A 19,759-nucleotide genomic window follows, 5' to 3' on the forward strand; every position below is an offset into this window, starting at 1 on the left:
CAAATAAATTTGTTAGTCTCTAAGGTGCCACAAGTACTCCTTTTCTTTTTGCGAATACAGACTAACACAGCTGCTACTCTGAAACTAGTCATCACCAGATATCACTCCAAGCCTTTCTGATTTTAAAAATATATGTATAATTGGACAGATTCTAAAAGCTACAGAAAGGAAAACTACTTTTGCTTGACAGCAGTTTCACTGAGTTGCACAGAGCTCTCTGAAGGCTTAAGTGTAGAGGAGTGTGTGTACATGAACATGGCTAATCCTTTAAATGAGAGTCAATCTCCGATTTGTAGTTTCTAATTAAAAAGCACTAACACACTCTTGCCTTTATTCCTTTCATACGTGAAACAATTTCTCTAACAGCAACGCCCCATTGACAGCTACCACCTTTTCCCTGGCATTTCCGACTTGGAAGTCTACTTCGTTTATACAGTCCTCGGGGAGCGTGTATAAACAAAAAGAAACACAACAAAGTCACCAGGGCACGGAGTGAACATGACACACTGTTGCTAACCGGCTGATGATAAACAAACAAACTTTCCCCAGCGAGCAAGCCTTGAGGCGCTGGATTTGCCGCTCCGGGGTCTTCAGAGGCAGACCCTAGCAGTTTTCTATCTAGGAATGGAGGATGCATGGGAAGCAGTGAATCCTTCCCCCACCCCGGCAAGGAAGGGCCCTGCTTCAGGCAGGGGGGCGGGTGGGGAGGAGGCAGAAGGCTAGCTGGCCCTGCACTGCACAGACTTTGCTGCATGCTGCCGGGAATGGGGGGGGTGGACCGGGACAGCGGAGCTGCGAGGAGGCTGGGAAGCTTCCCCAGCCCCGAGGCAGGGCGTGCGGGGAAGAGGTGGCTGCAGCAGCACGGAGGCAGTCGCTTCCCACGCCCGGCAGGCAGGACCGACCCCGGCCCGCCTGTACGTGCGGGACCCGCCCGTGAGAGCCACGCTAGGAGCGGTGACGGTGAGATGACGCCCCCCACCCCGCCCCGGGCCGGTGAGGCAGCTGGAGCCGGAGCCCTTTCTCCAGGCCCCTCCCGCCGCCGGGGTGGCTCAGAGGACGAGCCCGAACCTTGCAACTGGCCGGTGCTCCCCCTGGCAGTGCCCTAGCGCTGGTGCTGCCCGTGCAAAGCCCGCCCCCGAGCTCGGGCTGGGCGGCGCTCCGAGCCCCTACCCCCTTCGCCGTAGAAGAACCAGCGGGCGGCAGGGCGCTAGGACCGGGCAAAACCCACCCACCAAGACAGTGAGCAGCCTGGGATCCTGTTCGTTATTCCGAGCTACTCCGGGGAGATGCACCGGGACCTCCGCCGCCCCAGAGAGAGACACACACACCCCCGCACAGCCGGCATCCTCCGCGCAGCCCGGCCAAGGGCTCGGGCGCCGCACGGGCGAGCTGGGACCCAGGAACGCCCCGGGCGGCAGCGACAACCTGGGCTCCCGCCTCCCTCCCTCCCAGCCGGTGTGCAGACACCCCCAGCCACGCTACTTACATCATCAAAGAGGGATCCAACGTTGGCTGTTACTAACAACATTCCGGTACCTGCCGCAGCCCCCTTCACCGCCATGACACCGCCAGGGGGGGAGAGTTTACAAATTCACACCCGCCCCCAAACCCGGGGCGAAGCGGGCTCTCCGTGGGAACGCCGGCGGGTGGGCGGGGTGCGGCCGGCGGGCCGGGGGAGCCCTGGCCCCGCGGAAGTTTCCAAGTCAGTTTCAAAGCCCCCCGGGGGGAGCTGCTGCCCCTCTGCCGCCCCTGCCTCGCTCACTCGCTCGGCTGCGCGCCAGGGGAGGAGCAGGAAGGTAAGCGAGGGATTCTCAGTCCTCCCGCCGGGGGGAGGCACGGAGACATCAGTGCCAAGCAGCCCCTGGGCTCATTGCTGCCGGATCACCCTCTCCCCGGCTCCCGGGCTGGAGGCGAAGACTTTGTTCTTAGATTTCCCCCTTCGCAGCCATTAGGCTCCCGCCAGGAAAGTTCCTGCTGGTGGCGGCGGCGGCGGCTGAATCCCTGTGCATGGCCAGGCTCTGCGGAAGGGGCTCCAGCGGTCTCCCCGCACGCGCCCGGGCAGCGGCACTGCGCGAAGCCCCCGGCACAGCCAGAGCTGCCCTTACCGCTGCTGCTACTCCCAGCCTTTGGCTGCAATAACAGAGGCAGCGGGGACTAGGGCTCTGCGCTCTCTGACGTCACAGGCCTGACACGACGGGGCTGCTCTTAAAAGGGCAACGTCAGCTAGCTCCCTGCTGCTGTCCAAGGGGCGGGGGGAGAGCGACTGGCAGGCGTGTCCCCACCAGCAGCCCCCTCTGTGCCTGTCTGTGGGTGATCTGTGGTTTATCACTGGCTGAGGCCCCTCCTGGCTCCCTGTTGAGGGAGGGAAGGTTCGGGCATTGGCATACAGGTCCATGCACAGATCCCTTTACCCCTACTCTAGCTCAGTAGATAAAGCACCAGGCTGGGACTCAGTAGACCTGGGTTCCATTACTGGCTTGGCCACTGCCTGCTAGGTGACTTTGGGCAAGTCACGTTGGTTCACTGTGTGTTAGCTTCCCCATCTGCAAAATGGGGGTGATCATACTGATCTCCTTTGTATAGCACATGATAAGTGCTATATAAGCATTTTGTTCTATTATTATTACATGTAATACTGCTTCTCTGAATTATATACATTATGGCCCTATTCTATACACCCTCTTTGGACATTTGTTACACTTAGCATTTGGGGACCTCTTTGCTTCCTGCTCCTCAAGGAACTGAAATTGAATGTTCTGGATGCACTGAGCTGGTGGCAGTTGGTCTCAGAATGACGCAGGCCAGGACGCTTTGAGAGATGGGGGAATTAAGGTGCGGTCTCAGGTGCAGTTTTGCTCTCAAGGTTCCAGCCCATGGTGATATAGACTCAAAGTCTCATGAACAACAAAGGATTGCCCTAGTGGGGCTGCCCGATATAAACAGTCCAATTAACCTCTGTATGTTTGTTTTAATGTTTATCCAAATAAAGACAAAAACCCAACACACACTAGTTCCCAATCCTATGCTATGAAAGCAGAGCTCCTCCTGCCTAGCACCAGGGACACTCCCTGAAGGAAGCAATCACACACTAGCCTGCAGTCACCCAGAGTTCAGTTCTTTCAGTCCTGTCACCCCATTTGCAGGTATTCTCAAGTATTCAACTATCAAGGGGGCTAGCACGGGCCCCCTTGCCAACAACAGGCTGCTGCTTAGCCGTTCTCTCCCAGCTCATGCCTTCTCTTCACAGGCTGCCTCTGACCTACTGCTCCTGCTCAATGCATCCTCTGGCTCCCTCCTGAGCCAGGTTCCCTCCCTTCCCAGTGCTGGATGAAGTATGGAGTCCTGTACTGGCAGGATGTTGTGCTGGAAGTTAACACTGCCCTCTAGGAGCTCACAGATTCATCACAACACCTTGAGAGAAGCAGGATTACAAGTAAGTAATGATTCCAGCAGGGGCCAAAATCACCTTATTCGATGAATTTGGCTGTCTTCCCCACTTGCTGTTGGGAAGAGCAGCCAACCACACCTAGCAGCTCAGCATGGTGTTGCTCCCTTTTCCCCTCCAATGAGCAATGAGATGGCCCTCTGCTCCTCCTTCCTCTCTAAAACACCTGGCCTGGGAAGGGGCAGAGCGGGGTGAAGAACCCCCGAAGCCCCTTCCCAGGCTTGAGGAGAGGAGTGAAGAACCCCAGGAGCTGCAGGGGAGGCAGAACAAATGTGGGGCCACAACTGATGTGTGAGGACTGAGGGGACAGGATTGATTTGGGGTTTGTGACAGAATTAATTGCTGGGCAGAAGGATGGGCAGATGGGGTAATGAGACTCTCACCCACACTTTTTCAGACCACTTTAAGCACAGAGAAAAGCATTGTACAAAGAAGAAAAAACAAAGTTTGTATTTCAATTCATATATACAGAAGGAAATCTATGTCTTCTGTTAGCACAAATTCAAGTGCTGGACCAGATGCTTAGAGTGTGTCTGGAAGGCTTGACAGTACAAGACATCATAAAAGCTAGTGAGAATTAACTGATTTAATGAAGTGTCTATGAGAATATCCTCCTTGTTTGGGAAAGAAAGACCCTCCATTGGGATAGTGGTTTACATGTTAGATGGAGGTCAAGTCCTACACAATCTGACAAATGAAATGTAAGTTCCAGTGTGAAAACTGGTTCTCCATTACTCTAAGGGAATTGTAGTGAGAGGATAAGAAAGAGGAATCAGAGTTATTTCAGATGTCCTGTAAAGCTATTCTGGGAAGAAGTGTCAATATCAGTGTGATAATAGCAACTATAATTTGTAAAGAGAGTGTTACAGTAGGTAACTTCCCAATAAGGGGTGTTAAACATACTATCATATTCTACGTATATGATAATTTCTAAGAATGTAAAAAATTCTACTTTCCGAAAGTGCTTGATAAGAGAGGACTGTATGTGTGGAGGAAGGAATCAAACCTGAATACTGCAGTGTCTTAGCTTTCTCTCTATTATGCTTGAACACTGAACATGGTGTCAGAAGTGAGTTGGCGCCTACAGGCACAGGAAATCAGAAACAAAAAAAACAACTAAACAAAACCACACAAAAGGAAACAATAATCATAGCAGCATACCGGATTCCTGTCCCTGAGTAGATGGACATAAAGGAGATATGTTTAGCAATTGGACATTCTTTAGACCACTACAGAAAACTACAGAATAGCAACACAGAAACAAAAAAAAGAACAGCCAGCAGCCACACTATACATTCATTGTAATGGACAAAGGCTGACATATGCTCCAACAGCATCTAGATATATCAGCAGCAGATCAGTAGGACCTGTGTAAAATCCTAGTGGTGCCCCCAAAATAATTTTCAACCCACAAAAAATGTTGTACATGAAAAGTATCTTCAACAATTGTGATCAAGAATCTGGAGAAATAATAGATCAGAATATTGCCAGGCTACTGGACAATGGTTGACTCATCTGATTATCAAAGATTAAAAGATGAATGAATTTGGGATAGATTAGTAATAGGGATGAAAGATACAGACACTTGAATGCAAATGCCTAGAAAGCCCCCAATAACTCTACCAAGAGCTATAGATGTGTGCAAAGCTAGTGAACAAGTTCATATCCAAATGCAGAGAATAAGTGGAGCAGACACACAGATAATTCACCAAGCAGCTTAGGGAAAGTAGTAAAACACAAAGAAAAATATACCAACATTCATGCAAAAGTAAATGTACAAATACAAAGTAGAAGCGACAAACAAAACACAAAGGAAGACCAGGGAGTGGGGGAGGCAAGGTAACTGTAGAGAAAAACATGAGTATGGAAAAATGCCCTACGTAAGGGGGTTATATACCATAATTGTGCCAAGAAAAATCATTATGCCGAAGCTTGCTGATGAGAAAAGCAAAGAAAAAAAAATTGCACCATATGAAGGAATCAGTAACACAGAGCACCAGATTTTGCACGTATGACATTAATGCAGTGCAACCCAGCAAAAATAATGACAGGTTTCAGAGTAACAGCCATGTTAGTCTGTATCTGCAAAAAGAATAGGAGTACTTGTGGCACCTTAGAAACTAACAAATTTATTAGAGCATAAGCTGTCATGGGCTACATGGAATGCATCCGATGAAGTGGGCTGTAGCCCACGAAAGCTTAAGCTCTAATAAATTTGTTAGTCTCTAAGGTGCCACAAGTACTCCTGTTCTTTCAGCAAAAATAAATGGTATATAATGCTCAGACTAGCACCACATGCAAAGAGAAGACAGCAGCACACAAATAGGATACTAAATGCCAAATACACAGTGGGCCATTAGTGAATATGCTAAGCTACAAAAATTCCTCATCATTAGGCAGAAGAAAAAAGCAAAACTGCAACCAAGAAAAGTCAAATTAAAACTATTCAATGGCAATGCCACTAAGACAGTGTAAATTGCAAAAAGAATACCAAGGAAAAGCATAAAGGCTGAAATTTGAGGTAGAACATACAATACAGGAAACCCTGTTTTCAGCTAAAAATTAGTTCATGGAGTTACTGACACTCCTCCTGGGACAAATGTTTCACAAAATAGACACACAAGCAAAATAACCAACATATCCAGAGCAGACAATGCAGCGTAGCATTCCCTGTAGCAGTACTAGATAAAGAAAGCTGGTACCTTGCGGCATATTGGACACCAGCAGGTCGATACAGATAGATGAGAATGCCTCTTGGGATCCAATCTCCAGCAGGAAAATAATCAACATTATTCGCAATACATACCAACAGGACTCTCAGGGATCAGTATCACAGCTGATGATATTCTAGCATACCAACGTGGGGACAGCATGGCAGAAGCTGTGGTAATCATGACCAGAACCTCACTTGTCAACGAGAAAGTGCCAGGGAAGTATCTGAAATTGAATAAATACAATATGAAATTGCAATTCACTGTAGTATCCTTCTCGGGACATTTGCTGACCTCCCAAAGGCTATAACAAAAGGAAAGAGCAATACAGTAGATGCCAACACCTAAAGATGTTAAATCAGTTCAGACACTTAGGGCTAGTCTACATTAGGAACACTAAAGCGCTGCCGTGGCAGCGCTTTAACATGGCTCGTGTAGTCGTGGCAGAGCTCTCCCAGCACTCTAAAAAAACCATCTCCAGCACTGGTGCCCTGTCTATACTGGTGCTTTACAGCGCTGAAACTTGCTGCACTCAGGGCGGTGTTCCCCCCTCCCTCCCCCCCCGAGCGAGAAAGTTGCAGCGCTGTAAATTGCCAGTGTAGACAAGCCCTTAGGATTTGTGAACTTTCTGAAAAAATTTTTTCCAAGCCTCTCAGTTGTGTGTGAACCCTTGAGGCAACTACTGGACAAAGATGCAGCACGCACATTGTTATCTCAACATGATCCTGCCATCACAGTTTTAAGTCAGCAGGACTTGATGAAATTCTCCCTAGGGTATTTAAGGAACTAGCCGAAGCAATCTCTCAACATTAGTGATTATCTTCGAAAATTCATGGAGGACAGCTAAGGTCCCAGACCACTTGAGAAGGGCAAACATAGTTCCTATCTTGACCACTCAGCCGAACTTTCATACCCAGAAAGATATTGAAACAGATTTATTGTTTAATCTGATCAAACCTAGAGGATAATAAGGTGATACACAACATAAATTTGTCAAGAGCAAATCCTGCCAAACCAACCTAGTTTCCTTCTTTGACAGTGTAGCCAGCCTAGTGTATAGAGGGGAAGCAGAAGAAATTATATATCTGGACTTCAATAAGGCTTTTGACACAGTCCCACATGACATTCTCATAGGCAATATGAAGTTACTGTAAGGTGGATGCATAACTGATTGGAAGATTATTCTTAAAGAATAGTTACCCATCATTCAGTGTGAAACTGGGAGGATGTACCAAGTGGGGTCCTGCAGGGTTCTGTCCTAGGTTTAGCACTATTCAATATTTTCATTTATGACTTAAATGATGGAGAGGAGATTATGCTTACAATATTTGCAGAGGACACTAAGATAGGAGGGGTTGTATTCACTTTGGAGGACAGGATTTCCAGAATGATCTTTATAAATTGGAAAACGGGTGTGAAATCAATGAGAAAGATGCATAGGAGAAAACCAGATGACAGGTGATAGAGGATGGCATCAGCAATCGGAAAGGGGCGGTGGAGCAATATAAGAAAAGAAAGATAAAGGTGGAAGGACTATGATATGATAAGCAAAAGTAGTTTGTATCTTGTTTCATAGATAAGCAAAAGTAATTTGTATCTAATGCAATGAAAATGGGGAGCCTAGGAACCTCTAGGTCAGCAATCCCTAAACTTTTGAGAGTTGAGTACCCTCCCTTACCCTGTCTGTGACTCCCCACCCCCCCTGAGCAAGACAGGAGTTAGGGGGCCAAGACTAGGGCTGCAACTGGGGGTGGGTCTGGGCCGGGGCCGCAGCCAGGAGCTGCAGCAGGGGTGGGGGTGGGAGCGGAGCCACAGCTGGGTTGCGGTGGGGACCAGCAGCTGGCCCGCAGCGAGGTGCGACTCCACTCCCGGCCTTGCCACCAGCCTTGGCCCTGGACCAGAAATGGAGCCATGGCCAGCGGCTGAGGCTGGGGATGGGGCCAGGCATGCTGGGGCTGGGAGCCAGGGATGTGGCTGGGGGCCAGACCGAAGCAGAGCTGGGGGTTGGCAGGGGCTGGGTGGCACTCCCTCCCCACCCCTGTGGGGCCTGGCCTGGGCCCCACCATGGGCCCCGGAGGGTCCTCCATGCTCCCTAGGGGGGTGCACCCCACACTTTAGGGACCTCTGTTCTAGATGTGATTGCAATTCAAATGATAATAATTAATCATTAAAAGAGGCTCTCAAAGGAGATTGTAAAGAGGTGGGCGTCCCTAAGCACCTCCTTTTGGCCAGATATGGCACTGCAGGTGAGCCCCACCTCACTGGGTATCAACCATTCTGCTTGCACAGATCAAAGCAATAAGAAGCCAAACCAAACTAGTGAAAAGAAGTATCGCCTTTACTGAAGCCCCAGAGAAAGAGTACATGTAAAAACAAATCAAACGCCCTTACCTCAGGACCCAGGTTCAGATCTCCCAAATTATATATCCAAAACACAGTCACTGTGCCTGGTCAGACTAACCTCCTGGGAGCTGGAGAGAGATCACCTCCTTGTGCAGGCTATTCAGCTTCTAGGCTCTTTCCCCCCACTCAGTTTCCTCTTTCTGTTTAAACAGGTCACTGGGGCAGAGCAGGGAGTGTCCTAAATTGCACCCTGGCTGATCTGTGAACTCCAGGCTGACCCTTGAAGGGTCAGTATACTCTTTCCTAGGGGCTATATGGTCAGAATGATGTTAAGATGGTGATTATTTTGAATGATCTGAGGGGAGCAAGGTAGGCGTCAGGAAAAGCCAAAGAGAAGGAGAGTTAGATCAGTGATATCAAAAGCAGCCAAGTGGTGGAGGAGGCTAAAGACCAAAAAAGAGGCCCTGAGATTTAGCCAGGAAAGGGTCATTGGTGAGACCACTTCCAGTAACACAGGAGGGCGGAAACCAGACTAGAGGGAATCAAGGATGGAGTATATGAACACGGCTTTACATAACCTAACTTTTTTTAATACATGTGTTAAATTGGGCAAATGCAGAAAGCTATGATTGGCAACAGAAATGGAGAGAAGAAGCTATTCAAAAAATGAAAGTTCCCTCTGATTCCTTGAAAGAACTGATATTATCTTGTGATACCTTCCTTCTCCACTCCTGGCACAGGATCACTCATGATCCCAAAAAAGTCGACTCAGCTGATTGATTATGCTTCCTGCTTACTCATATAGGTAAAGAAGGGTTATTCTCAGTTTGAAAAAATTGTTTAGCAGTCATATTCAGTCCGAAGAAAGTCCACCAGTCATTTTTGTAACTTAATAACTAAATAAATATGGTCAATCTTTTACTCTGTTAACAAAACCAATCTTGCAGTTCCCACATGAGCAAAATTCCCAATGACTTTGATCAGAACTCTCACTGACTCCAATGGGGTTTCACCTGCATTAAGACTATAAGATTGTGACCACTTTTCTTTTGCCTAATGGGAGAAACAAGCAGGTGAAGAAAGTGTTCTAAGTCCATGTGACATTCCCCAGGGTATAGTCTGGACTGTTGAACAGCAGTGTCCCCTGAACTCTTAGCCTGGGGTGCCTTTTACACTACTTTGCTGGTAAACAACCACCTCCCCAGGGTCTACTCACACACAGCCACTAGCATGTAAAAATCACTCCCAGCTGAATACTCTCCCAGCTATCCAGAAATTATATACAGGGCAACACCCACATAGTCTCAGCCCCAGCCCTCTTCCCCAGAAACATGTGTCTTGTACTGCTTAGTATTCTATTGGACAGTGCAAACTCATAAGAAGTCCCTCATTCCAACACTGGGGATGATATATGACCAGCCTTGTTATCCCAAATGGATTTTTCCACACACTTTAATCCAAACGCACACTGGTGAAGATAAAACAAGTTTATTAATTAGAGAAAGATACATTTTAAGCGATTACAAGTATAGAGGCATATAAATCAGGATTGGTTACAAAAAGAAATAAAAAGATAAACATGCAAGCAAATTCCTAAACTTTACCAAGGCTAATAGAAAAACACAAGGACTTTGTCTCACCAAAAGCCTACAGTAGTCTGCTGGCTGGAAAACCTCCAGGCCAGGATCACTCCCCCGAGTTCAATGATGCTTCTTTTGTCTTTCAGGTGATCTTGCTGCTGTGAGTAGAGATGGAGGGGAGAGGTGAGGTGGAGGTCAGTCTCCCATTTTATATCCCACTCCCCTCTTTGAGGGTAACCCCTCCTCAGCCAGAGTGTAGACTAACGGTATCCTGTGTATGGGAAGTTTGAAGTGTTTTGGGGACAAAATGTAAATTCTTTGTTTATACCTCCCCCCTGCCAGTGAATAGTCAATTAAATAGGTAATGACTGTTTAGCACTTTGCTGATGTGCCAGCATGTCCTTGTCTTTGAGAAAATGATTTGTGGGCATTACCCAGAGCTACAACATATTTCAGTAACAATCCTATAGCAAAATTTCATAATTTTTACATGCAGTGATGTTACACCCATTTCAACAAGATAGCAATATTCAGCAGATTATGAGTTTTCAAATGATATCTCACAAGGCATTCTTTGTACAAAATATATCAAACATATAAAAGTGGTGAACATGGGGTATAGAGTGTCACACTCCTACTCACAGGCATCAATATCTTGCAAGCTCTGAGTTCATTATTTCCCTGTCTGTCTCTTCTTTTCCTCCTCTGGAGCAAGCGAGGTGGACATGAGGATGTTTTGTCCTAAGTTTTCTTTTTTTAAACAAATTAGGTCCCTTTCAGCAAAGCTCCTCCTGCTACTGGCTTCTGAATCCCTGTTCACTGCAGATTGCTCCCAGGGAAAAAAGATGAGGTGGCTTGGATTGTTTTTTCTAAAGACACCCAGCATGTTAGTCACTTGAGCAACTGACAATAAGCAGGTTTCAGAGTAGCAGCCATGTTAGTCTGTATCCGCAAAAAGAACAGGAGTACTTGTGACACCTTAGAGACTAACACATTTATTTGAGCATAAGCTTTTGTGGGCTACAGCTCACTTCATCATGAAGTGAGTTGTAGCTCACGAAAGCTTATACTCAAATAAATGTGTTAGTCTCTAAGGAGCCACAAGTCCTCCTTTTCTTTTGACAATAAGCAAGCTCCACTGGTTCACAGATCTTCTGTACCTGTGCTGCTCCTAGCATTTGGCTGCCACAGTGCTCTTCACTCTCATAACATCACAGATCTGACAGAGTTAGGATGCTCTGAAGAGGTAGTTCATTCCCCCTACCAATTTTTAAATTAAGAAACAATCCCTAATAGTTCTATAGGGTCGTTTTGTTCTGTTTAAAGAGTAGCTCTCATTTTCTGATTTTTAGATATATATTTCAAAATTCATCACCTGCCTTTGGTTCCAAGTGAGAGGAGGTGCTGCCGATGGATAGAGGGGACAGCATTCATCATATCAACACTAAGGAGCTGAGAACCAGAGTCCCAGCTGCTCTGCTAGAAACTCTTCCTGCGGGAGGGGGACAAAGGAACCAGCTCTAGATATGCAACAGGAAACCCATAAACTACCTGCTCCTAAGGGTGGGATATAAAATATAAGGCCATAATCATGGAAGTACATTACTTACAAACACAAAATACAGTACTACTGGAAAATACATTAACCAAATATCACTGTTTCATACTGCAGATGATCAAAGGATTACATGAATTTTAATCCTTTGCAAAATACAGTATAATCTCTCCCCTTTCACCTATTAATATATCTATAAAAGAGCTAGTAACATGGTTACAGGGCACGCAGCACTTTAGGCCCCTTTCAGCCCTTCTCGAGCATATCCTTCAGGTGACAGGCCTGGCTTCCTGCACCTTTCTCGAAGGGTCAAACCACGTGATCCATCCACTCTTGGATTGCATCTCTGGGGGGGCAACCCCTTTCTCAACCATGTTAACCCAAGAGGCCCAGCTGTTTTCCCTCATTGTTGTCCTTTAATAATGTTAGATGGAATCCTGTGGCTGAGAGTGAATGGGTTGTAAAAGGAGGTGAATAGCTTGTACATTTCAGCAACTGTGGGGTTTGCAAAGTAAAGAAATTTGTGTTAACAGGGCAAATTGAAGCATTGCTAAAAGAGGACAGAGTTAAGTTTGGATGGACAACCTTAACTGCATTTCCTGGTTTTCAGAAGTCTGAGTTTTTACTCAATTCAACATTCTGCAAGGGGACAATATACCACCAAGCAATCTTAACTCTACATTAACATAGTTTTTTGCCTTTGAATTCATCCAAAGATATATAGCAAGTAGAGGAAAGGGATAAAACAAAGGTCTATACTTGTATTTCCCCTTACCTAAACCTTAATATTTCCTTGCAAGCTTTGGTAAATTCCATTCAGCCCAGTTACCTCCATCTATGTTTGGGAGAGAGAGAGAGAGAGAGAGAGAGAAGGGTCTGCTCATTGCAGTTTTTCCCTTTCTCTGTGTCTTTGTCAGCATCTCCTTCCTGGGCAGCTGCTGACAACCCACTCAACACTTCCCCCTCTTTTTTCCTACTCTAACATCTCTGAGGTGCAATGTGTTTTGAAGCTAGGCTTAGATCTGGAAAGAGTAAACCTTGTTAGCCGGGTTGGAGCCAGGTAAGACCGTTTTCCAATCAATAGTTTCCCCATTGTTTCTTCAATGACCCTTGATATTCTGTGGACTGTACCTTATCTTTGCCATGGTTTTATTTCCTGTTTGTTCTCCTCTTCTTCCCCTCCTCCAGCAGCCTACTTTGATTTAACTCCTTGCAGTCAGATAGTATAATATCAACTAGGTAAACTGAGGTGCATGTGCTATTTGCAAAAAAATAATTATACACATAACTCCCTTATTTTCCACAGCTAGATATTATTATCAGACAACTTTAATAGATGACATTAAAATGGAAATGAAGGGCTTTGACCTAATAAGAAAACATCCTGCTTTATTAGTATCTACTCACCATTATAGTTTGTTAATATGTGACATTCTTGAGTATGTGCTTTTTTTAATGGATTTGATTATTATACTATTCTCAAACACACATGCACACACTTCATCATGAAGCATTTAAGGTTGCTATACACACAACATATCTGACACTAACTAACAAAGCAAGGAAATTAAAACATAAGCCACCCAACTGTACATAGCTCCTAGCTGTACACCCAGAGGCACTCACCTTACCCTTACTTCAGCAACCATAAACCACAGACCACACACCATGGTCTTAATGCGGTAAAGGGGTATGTGCAGAATGTCAATATGGGCACGGTTATCTCCCCCACTGCAACAACACTAGTAGTTGTGGATGTTTGACGTAGTAGTTGGTTTTATCAGAAAGGTACCTTGGAAAAGAGCTCTGTGCAGAAGTACCCAGATAAAAGGGGTGTTAGAAGGCGAGCATCCCTAGGGGGCAGAGCTATGGTCAGAGTGCAGAGTCTGTATGATGCAGCGGTTGTATGCACCGTCAAGTGTCTGAACTTTTCATTTAATTGCTTTTGTGGATTACTGTAAGGGCCTCTTGTGTGGAGAATCTCTAACTACTTCACAACAAACATTTTTATTTATTAGTTTCCTAGGTTGTGTAATGCTTTGTTTGGAGTGGCTTTGATCAGGCAACCTATAGAGCAGAGAAGTGGAGATGTTGATGAATGATAATCAATCAGCCAGCAGCTCCATATAAACATTCATGTGCCAGCAGTTGCCAATGAACCCTTCTGTGATCTTAGTTTTCTGTTACTTTTTTTTTTTATCTCCTGACAGAGTAGGATTTCTTTATGTATCCTGCACAGGCCTTCAAGCACAAAGTCCCAATCCCTCAAAAATGCATGAACCTAGCTCACCAGGTGACTTGAGGGTAAGGCTAGAAAAGATTGGTGGACTGTTAGGGGATGTATTCAGTCTCATAGCTGCACCAGTCGTAGGGTTAGATATCAAGCCAAGCCTTGAGTATGGTTAGGGTAGGTTGGGTCAGTTGAAAGATCTGGGAAAAGGTTACACTTCAGGCAGTGCAAAGATCTTGGACTAGGTTTAGCGTTACGGTTGTTGGTGACTTTCAGAATGAATTATTGTAGGGATCCCTGGGCTATTGTAATATTGAGTCAATTAGGTCTTATTGGTAGAGTTGCCAGCCCTCCAGGATTGTCCTGCAGTCTCCAGAAAGTAAAGATTAATCTTTCATTGAGAGTATGTCACATGATGAAATCTCCAGGAATATATCCGACTACAATTGGCAACCCTACTTATCGGGGCTAGAATCAACACTGGGGCCTGGAGGGCTCCCTCAACAAAGCTTGGGGTGGGGCCGAAAGGCCTCCCTGGGCCAGCATTAGGGTTATAGGGATGATAGGCCTCCCTGGACCAGCATTAGGGTTATGGATGATAGCACAAATCAGCCTACGGATCATTTGAGGGGCCCTGGGGCTCCCTGCCTAGTGCTAAGGTCATTGCAGGTAAGGCTCTCTGGCCCAGAGTTACAAGGCATACGTTCCCAGGGCCAGGGTGAGGGTTGCAATTCATACAGTTTTCTGGGCCAGGGTCTGGTCATGTTCATCAAGCTGGTGTTAGGTCCCGGGCTCACAAGGATTCCTGGGATGGAATTTAGACCAGGGTCCACAACATTTCCATGGCCATGCTTGAGGCTGGTTCTAGTTGGTGGCCTTAAGCTAGGGTTAGTCTGGGGTTTGGCTGGTGATAGAGTTAGGGTTGGTTGGTGGTCATTGGCTAAAGTTGGGGTTAGCATTGGTGGCAGCTGTGTCCCCCACACTAAGGTTAGGGTGGAGTCCGTTTATCATCCCACCAAAATTCCCAAATTCCCAACATTTAAAAATTAATAGTCAGACCCTCCCCCCAAAAAATCGTGAGATTGGCCACAGTATCATGAGGCTTTTTTAAGGATGTTTCAATGATTTTGAACTATTTCTGCCATCCCCAGTGTGTGTATGTGAAAATTAGTGGTGCCAATTTATAGCAAGAAACAAGATTTGCCCTCCTACATCAGTTCATTTAGTGCCCTCCAGCCTTCACATCTGTCCCAGTCTCTAGCCACACGTCAACTGTTGTGTGGCTGATTGGCAGCTCTGTACATACACACCCAAACTCCATGTCTCACCTCTGCTCCTCCTGGAGCTGTGGAAGATCTTCAGCTTGCGAGGCAGGCAGGCAGCTCCGGGGATCTTCACTCCCCTTTCTCACTCTTGGTGTGGTAAGCACAGAGGGGGGCAAGGGAAGAGCAGATTACACAGAAGCTAACCTATTGTTCATAAACCACCCTGAGCTTTCTGCTCCCTCCTTCCCACTCCCCTTTGGTAAGAATGGTGTCAGCTAAACCCCCTTCCCCCGCCCCCCCCCCCCGTCCCTCTCCTTCCCCAAAACTGCTCTGGCTTCTGAGGGGAGCAGGCAAGAGCCTTGCCTGCCTCCTGCATGTGGCAGTCATTGACTCTTCTTTACTAGGGGACAGGGAATGCAGCCAATCAGAGGGGGCTGTCAGAAAACAAACAAGTTACTGAAGGCTTGCTTCTTGTGTCATCACAAGGCTAGCTCCAGCAGGGGCCAGAATTGCATTACTTGTCATAAAAATCACAAGAATTCCCAACACTGGATTAGGGTGGAGCCCCGGATGGTGGCACCTAGCCAAGATTAGGGTGGGGACCCAGCTGGTGGCACGAGGCCAGGGTTAGGGTGAGGACCCAGCTGGTGGCACGAGGCCAGGGTTTGGAGTATTATCAGTCCCAGAAATCTGAAAATAATAGGTCAAACGCCCCCACCCCCCAATAATTTTTTTTTTTTCAAAAAAAGATAATACTGTGATTTTTGCCATCTGTCTCTTGATTTTTTAACTCCCCAGGTCCATCCCCCACTATATACATATGACAATTATTGTTGCCAATTCTCCCAAGTTCATTGGGGCCCCTGCTGGAGGAGCTCTCTCAGCTGACTCATGGTGCATTGCTCCCAGTTTCTCCCCAACCCCTGCATTCTAATTAATTAGTTCTGAGCCATCCCCCCTCAACTTCCCATAGCATCCACCTCTGCAACTAATTAGACACCCTGCCCCTTACCCCCCAGTGCACCTCTGCTTTCGTGTAGCTCCAGGGGCTCTTCCCCTCACCAGATGCTGACGGGATGGAGGGGAGAGGAGCAGGCTGACCCATTTTTCACAAGAGGGCAGGAGGGAGCAGGGCTGGCCAGAGCTGCAGGACTCTTTCTGCTCCCCTCTGACCTCCTGTGAGCATGGTGTATGCTGCTCCCTCTGCACCTGAGGGGGGAGGGCAAGAGTTCTGCCACCCTCCTGCAGCAGCTGTGATTGGCCTCTCTTCCGCAGGAAATGGGTAAGTGGAGAAAACAGCCACTCAGCAGGGGCTGTCCCATGGTTAGGCCTGGAAATGATATGAGGAGTGGAGCTTCTGGCCTTATCTCCATCCGGGCTCCAAGAGACACCAAAATTGCCCTACAATGAAATCAAGAGCATTGGCAACACTGGCAGGGCTGCGGGTGATGAGGCTCCTTAGCCCAGGGTTAGAGTTAGAGAGGGTGGGGCTTCCTAGGCCAGGGTGGAGGCATTGCATGTCGTTTGCTGCTGTTGCTGGGGAGTTACTGACTATAGGAACCTGTCATCTGAGATAGTCTGCAGCCACTAATGGGCTTCTCACATTATCCAGTACCCTTTCCTGCCTCTTCCTCGCTGCTGCTGCTGTCTGGGAACCCACATGGTGCAGCAAGATAGGATGTAGAAAGGTCATCGGTGCAGCAGATTCCACAGCAATGCTAGGGTATGTCTACACTGGAGCTGGAGATTTAATTTTCAACTTGAGGAGAGATACCAGCATTAACTCTGATTGAGCTGGTGCACTAAAAATAGCAATGAGGCTGTGGTGATGCGAGCAGCAGGAAAGGCTAGCTGCCTCAAGTATGATCCTGTCCCAGATGCTATGTACTTGGGGAAGCTAGCCTCTCCCACTGCTTCCACCACCATGGCCACACGTCTCTGTTGTTAGCGCACTAGCTCAATCAGAGGTATGCCTCATTGAGCTGGAAATCACCCTTTCCCACTCCATTGTAGACATATCCTTAGACAGCCTGGGGTTGCAACTGCAGGCAAAGACCTACTGTCAATTCAAGGAAACTGCACCTGTATTCCCCTTGTGGTCCTGCAAGGCACCCATTTTTAGATTCCCAGTACCTCAGCTGTCACCTCTCTTGGGCAGAGACTTGCATCTCTCTTCCTCATCACTGGGGCTTTTCCAGGCTACACAGTTCCCTGCCTATACTGTGAATTCACCAACAAAGTCAAGTTGCCTAAGCAGGCCTGCTTTGCCTTCTCTTGAGAGGCTATAAACAGTGTAATTGCCACAGTTATAAAAGTACCACACAGCTCTTTCTAAGCAAGCACATTTATTCTTTAGGTGAAAGCAATATGGAGAAAACATTAAAAACAAGAAGAGAAGCTACATGCATGCTAAAATGCTCAGCAGAGATCCCCTCCCCCATCTCCCACAGAGGCTCTGGTCAATGTCAGTCCTTCCAACCCTTCCCTAAGGATTGGAGCCCTCCCCTTGGACAGATGGTCCTGTCTGTTTTCCATGTAAGAATGAAGGCCCTGAGTCAGTTTAAACTCAGGTTATTTATCCAAAAGTCCTTTCTTTGTCTGTTGGCCTCTGAAGAATCCAGTCTCAACTAGTATATGCACGACTCCACAGGAGGGGGTGCCCCTTGTGAGGTGTTACAATCTGAGTGAATTTGTTTAGGTCACCCTATGCTGTTCTTAGTGCCTGAAGGGACTGTGGTCACCCTCCCCCACGCAATTACATACAATCCCTGGCCCAATGATACATAAAATTCATACAGTAAGATTTCCCAAAGATACTACAGGAAATTGCCATTTCTGGCAGACCCACAGCTCAGCTGATGTGTGAGAATCCAATTGAAATGTGGGCATATGTGAGAGAGCTATCAAATGAATAAGCAGCATATGAGACACTTGGCCATCCTACTTTGGGTCCAGTTCATGGTTAGTAATGGGACCAGTTTCTAGGGGAAAGCTAGCTTTAGGGATGGGGGCAATTTGCAGGCCTGGGTTAGTTTGGGGCCCTTAGCAGGGGACTGGACTAAGCTTAGGTTTGAGGCCAGGAGGTAAGTGTGGGATAGGTTTATGGCAGGATACAGGCTTTGACTAGACTTGGGCTGTGGCTAGGTTGGCAGGCCCAAGCTAAGTTTTGGGTTAGTATAGCTGGCAGGTACAGGCTAAGTTTGGGGGTGGGGCCCTTTGGTGGGCCTGGAGATTCAGAGCTGGAGCTTGCTGGCAGCCTAAGAGAGGCTCGGTGCTGGTGATTAGGGTTGGGGATGTTGCAATCAGTAATTCGATTCACAATTATCAATACCTTGTGCTTTGAGTTATTTTTTTAAAAGTCCACAACTCCCTTTAAAACGTCAATTGTAAAATATTAACTATACTCTGCTTGGGGAAGTGAGATTGATGGTAAGATGTTGTTTTGTAGCTCATCCCTTCAGGAGGTCCTATTCATGAAACAATAATATGTCTGTGTCGTCAGTAGTACACAGTATTCTTCAAATGATAAAACTGCAAACATTAAACAAACCATGGTACTCTTCTTTATCTCCACAAAGTAGCAAATCTTGTTTCCTGCATATTTTCACAGGAACATGCAGAGCTGTTGATGTTAAAATGTTGTTGCAGTGCAGCTGTCCTCTGCTGCAGAGGAAAGCAGTTGTAACAGGATAACTCCCATTCCACCGGAAAGAGTGTACTGTCCACTTTAAAGGAATAATAAAGTAAGCACTCTCATGCTGGTTATGCAATTCCAGTATAATCATATTTGACTTTTACTTTCATCACTATCTTTATAGCTTTACTGGCTGGCTCACGCTTTTATTAGAATGGATGGATATAAACTGTTCAGGAAAGACAGGCACGGCAGAAAAGGTGGGGGAGTTGCATTGTATGTAAGAGAGCAGTGTGACTGCTCAGAGCTCTGGTATGAAACTGCAGAAAAACCTGAGAGTCTCTGGATGAAGTTTAGAAGCGTGAGCAACAAGGGTGATGTCGTGGTGGGAGTCTGCTATAGACCACCGGACCAGGGGGATGAGGTGGATGAGGCTTTCTTATGGCAAGTAACAGAAGTTACTAGATCACAAGCCCTGGTTCTCAAGGGAGACTTCAATCACCCAGATATCTGCTGGGAGCGCAATACAGCGGTGCACAGACAATCCAGGAAGTTTTTGAGAAGTGTAGGGACAATTTCCTGGTGCAAGTGCTGGAGGAACCAACTAGGGGCAGAGCTCTTCTTGACCTGCTGCTCACAAACCAGGAAGAATTAGTAGGGGAAGCTAAAGTGGATGGGAACCGGGGAGGCAGTGACCATGAGATGGTCGAGTTCAAGATCCTGACCCAAGGAAGAAAGGAGAGCAGCAGAATATGGACCCTGGACTTCAGAAAAAGCAGACTTTGACTCCCTCAGGGAACTGATGGGCAGGATCCCTTGGGAGAATAACATGAGGGGAAAAGGAGTCCAGGAGAGCTGGCTGTATTTTAAAGAATCCTTACTGAGGTTACAGGGACAAATCATCCCGATGTGTAGAAAGAACAGTAAATATAGCAGGCGACCAGCTTGGCTTAACAGTGAAATCCTTGCTGATCTTAAACACAAAAAAGAAGCTTA

The 19,759-nt window shown here is 46.8% G+C and overlaps 1 protein-coding gene and 1 long non-coding RNA gene across 6 annotated transcripts in view; one reads left to right on the forward strand and one right to left on the reverse strand.

Moving 5' to 3' along the window:
- The window catches only part of INPP5A (inositol polyphosphate-5-phosphatase A), a 408,827-nt gene extending 406,625 nt beyond the window's left edge, over positions 1-2,202 (reverse strand). For 4 of the 5 annotated variants that reach the window (XM_027819502.3, XM_037905636.2, XM_007053025.4 and 1 more), the window contains exon 1: positions 1,487-2,202. In XM_027819502.3, the coding sequence (XP_027675303.1) occupies positions 1,487-1,561 (75 nt within the window). In that variant the 5' untranslated portion in view covers positions 1,562-2,202. The remainder of the gene's footprint in view (positions 1-1,486) is intronic. The other variant, XM_043552494.1, reaches the window with a different exon arrangement.
- On the forward strand, positions 2,184-19,056 carry LOC119566871. The gene is made up of 3 exons (XR_005226334.2): positions 2,184-3,433; positions 10,226-10,273; positions 11,432-19,056. It is a non-coding gene; the product is annotated as an uncharacterized LOC119566871 (long non-coding RNA).
- The last annotated feature ends 703 nt before the right edge of the window (positions 19,057-19,759 follow it).

This window comes from Chelonia mydas, chromosome 7 (genome assembly GCF_015237465.2).
Source record: "Chelonia mydas isolate rCheMyd1 chromosome 7, rCheMyd1.pri.v2, whole genome shotgun sequence".
Classification (NCBI taxonomy): Eukaryota; Metazoa; Chordata; order Testudines; family Cheloniidae; genus Chelonia; species Chelonia mydas.